Source organism: Agrilus planipennis, unplaced genomic scaffold (assembly GCF_000699045.2).
Source record: "Agrilus planipennis isolate EAB-ADULT unplaced genomic scaffold, Apla_2.0 scaffold26, whole genome shotgun sequence".
NCBI lineage: Eukaryota > Metazoa > Arthropoda > Insecta > Coleoptera > Buprestidae > Agrilus > Agrilus planipennis.
In genome coordinates this window covers 241,128-244,910 of record NW_020439469.1, presented here as the reverse complement: position 1 = coordinate 244,910, position 3,783 = coordinate 241,128, and the positions used below count along the sequence as shown (strand labels likewise).

Below are 3,783 nucleotides of genomic sequence, written 5' to 3'. Positions count from 1 at the left end.
ATACACAAAAGCAGTTGGCGCCGTCGGGTCCTAAACATTAGATTCTCTTCAATGTAAAAAAAATAGTAATAAATGGTCTTTACACGAAAACTACAAAGTTTATTCTGCAGATGTTCTGCAGTAAATTAGAGGTCATCCATAAATTACATCACACGTTAAGGGGGTGAGGGAGGGTCGACGAAGTGTGACATTGTGTGACAAGGGGATAGGACCCCTCCCTCCTAAATTTCGTGACGTCACATTTCAAAATTTTCAAAAGTCAAGAGTCAACAAGAAGTTTTGCCTATCGCGAGGATTCGTCCTCAGAGAATTGCTGCTAGACGTACCAGATAAACTATCTGTTTGAATGGTGACGATGATGCTGTATGGTTGGATGACACAGATGTTGACCCAATGAATGTTCCCGACATTAACAACCCAAATGAGAACGAAGTGGCTTCTGTGTCAGTTATAAATAATTTAAATAGAAACAAAACTAATTTCGGAACTGCTGTTTTAATCCAATAATTTATAGATGTAAAAATTGCAAAATATGTAGCGTCACACTAGGAAGGGGTTTTCACAAATGTGACCAGCTGTGACAAGGACGAGGGTGAGGTCAAAAAATCATGAAATTCGTGTGACCTAATTTATGGATGGCCCCTTAGTTAGTGAGAATACTGTGAAATGCCAGAGTATCTAGACTTTACCGATTTATTAACGGGATGCTCTTCTTTAATGACTTGACTGACTAATCGCGACACGATTAACTTCATAGAAGTTGAAAGTTTTGTCTATGGTTAAAAGTTGTAATGAAAATGCAATGAAACATAACCATAGATATGAGCATAATCCTCCGAAATCTATGCCCAAAACATAGGTCCAAAACAATACATCACATAAACATAAGTATCATATGTAAACATCAGGTCACGCAAGGTTACGTTATGACCTTATGAGCATGAGCTTGTTATGAGTACTTATGTGTATTATCTTGATGTATATCATGGTTTTATTGTTCATTATAACATAAGCTAATACAAACCCATTGAATTGGCATATTTAAATACTGTGTAAAAGAATGACCAAATCAGGTTTGTGTTTTCAACTGTAATATACCAGAAGGAAAAATGTCTAGCGAAGGTAAGCTGCTGCTTCAATTGTTTAAATTACATAATCAGAAAACATGCCATATACCTAACTTTCTTAGTCATAATTACTGCAGATACTGAAAAAGAACTTCTAGAGACAATGACTGCAATTCAATTAAGTGACAAAGTAACTTCGCAGGGTGAGCTTTATTGTGTAAATTGTTGTGAGTTTTTATGGCCACCAATTATGTTGGGAAAAAAAGGAAATATCTGTGGAAACTGCTGGAAAAATGATTCAAAGGGATTTATTCCTAACATTGCTTTAGAGAAAACACTAGAAAATCTGAGCATTCGGTGCATGAACTCTGAAAATGGTTGCAAAGTTCGAAACCACTACAAAGAAATGGCAGTACACAAGAAGCAATGTACTTATCGCAGTTTTTCTTGCCCAATAAATTCAATTGATCATTGTGAATGGTTGGGGTATAATAATGATCTTGTACATCATTTCATTCAAGAACATCCTCAAAATATTATAAAAGCAGAAATCAATTCTGTTTTGTTAAATGTTGATGTAGAAAATGATGTGAAAGAGATAAAATTAATGATGCTATCTGATAGAATCTTTATATCACTAATAAGTAATGACATAGTTAATCAAATACTTTCAGTTACTGTCTTCTTTGTTGATGACTTTAAATCAAAAGCTAATGACTACCAATTTATTGTTCAACTGAGTACTTCTGAGAATGCATTAATTAGTCATGAGACGAATAAATTTGAGGTAGTACATATTAGCAATTACAATAAAGATTACAATGATGGACTTAAAATAGACATAGGTCTTTTAAAAAGGTTTTCAACTGACAGTTTTTGCAAATGCACATTTAAAATACTATCCAATGTATGTGAAAGCAAAACAAGTGAAGAACTTTTACGAAACTTTGAATGTCCTGTATGTAATAATTACATGAGAGCACCAATATATCAGTGCCTTTCTGGCCATAGTATATGTAAACAATGTAAACCAAAACTAATGGATTGTCCCATCTGTCACTCAGATTTGGGAAATACAAGAAACTATTCTTTAGAAAGTTTCAGCAATGGCATTTATTTCCCATGCTCCTATTACCATCGTGGATGTGAACAAAGTTTTCTAGAAAAGGATATTAATAAACATGAAGGAGATTGTAGATTTAGATCATACATTTGCCCATTTGGGAATACTTATTGTGATTGGATTGGTTTACTTACAAACTTATCGTGCCATTTAAAGGTAGAATACAATAATATTTTGAAGTGAGTACTTTTTATGCAGCAAAGTACCACATATTGGTTAAACTATGAGTGACACTCTGGACTATTTTCCATAAGTGAAAGGTGTAAGTAAAGAGTTTTGTCCGCCGTAACAGCATCGGGGCGTGAGCTATTTCGCGTAAGAAGTATTCACTTCATTCTATGCCAAGAAAATATTTAGAATGTATATATGTTCTATGAATATTATAAGACTTTAAAATGTAAGCATGTAACTAATACTATTGTATTTGAAACAAACTATCATGATTTCATAAAAAATTAAGTAAATGTCATAGTGAAGTAAACAGTAGATCTGCCTCTGCAGCATGTATAAATAATATGCATTGCCAACTATGGTCCTTAAAAAGCTATGAGAAACAATGTGAATACTGGATAAGTAAACCGTTTTTAGGTTTCCTTAATTAATTTTTTTTATATTTGTCATGACAAAAACTTTACCATTTTGTCGCGCTCATTACGTTATTTATTTTTTTTATTGTGATTCTTACAATAAAATGTCTGCTACTTTATCTTACAGAATGTTCATACGGATGCTACATATATGACAAATCAGGAAAAGTCAACAGCCCCTTTTTGGGTTGAACGACATTTCTGTCAGACCTACTGCTTAATGACCTACGGCGAAATTTTTAGGGTATCCTATGAACAAGAGAATGGACACCAGAATTGGGCTGTACAATTAGTAGGTCCTAAAAGTGAAACTAAAGTATATTCGTATGAGATAACACTGATTAATGAAAGAAAACCACATAAAAAGCTCACAAGACTCGACTTGTGTCAAGAATATACAGGCAATGACGACATTTTTAACCACTCTGTAAAATTACCTTCAAACATACTTTCCGAATTTACGAACAATGGTGAACTCACTTATTTGGTTAGGATTTTAAAGATTAGAATATAATTTAATTTAGACAGAATGTAAGATATGTTATTATGATAATAATTTAAGTGTGAAGTGTGCTAATTTGTGTCGTCACTTAGCAAAAAATAAAATAATAATAAATAAACTTACATTAATTTTCAAAAATATTATTTTTAGCTAAATAAACAAGCTACAAGAATTAGTTAACAATGATACATTAATGCATATTTAGCGTGATTAAAAAGAAGATTGAAAAATAGACAATAGTCGTAGTCACTGAATCTTTTATGAAACTTAGTTTTACTGTTGGTCAAAAGCTAAAGTTGTTAACAAATTTAAGTGCTTCTTCCTTGCAGCAAAAATAAGTGGACGTTGTTGAATATATTATTTATTTTCTTTCCATTCTATGAAAACGAAGTACCTAGTAATCGCAAGGTACACTCTACTTTTGCGGGCTGTGGGCGTTAACGTCCGAACCATATCATCGCTGAGAAGGTGAAATCCTTAATTTTTATAGAAGACAACCTCTAA

At 32.8% G+C, this 3,783-nt stretch overlaps 1 protein-coding gene across 2 annotated transcripts; it reads left to right on the top strand.

The window, feature by feature from the left end:
* Nucleotides 1-785: 785 nt before the first annotated feature.
* Nucleotides 786-3,378, top strand: LOC108740355. 2 transcript variants are annotated; one of them, XM_018474656.2, is made up of 3 exons: nucleotides 786-1,122; nucleotides 1,205-2,346; nucleotides 2,905-3,378. In XM_018474656.2, the coding sequence occupies exons 1-3, from the start codon at nucleotides 1,110-1,112 to the stop codon at nucleotides 3,289-3,291; spliced, it is 1,542 nt and encodes a 513-aa protein (XP_018330158.1). In that variant the 5' UTR covers nucleotides 786-1,109; the 3' UTR covers nucleotides 3,292-3,378. The 2 variants fall into 2 exon arrangements, with proteins under 2 accessions (XP_018330158.1, XP_018330150.1); XM_018474648.1 differs by having other exon boundaries at nucleotides 1,190-2,346.
* Nucleotides 3,379-3,783: the final 405 nt, after the last annotated feature.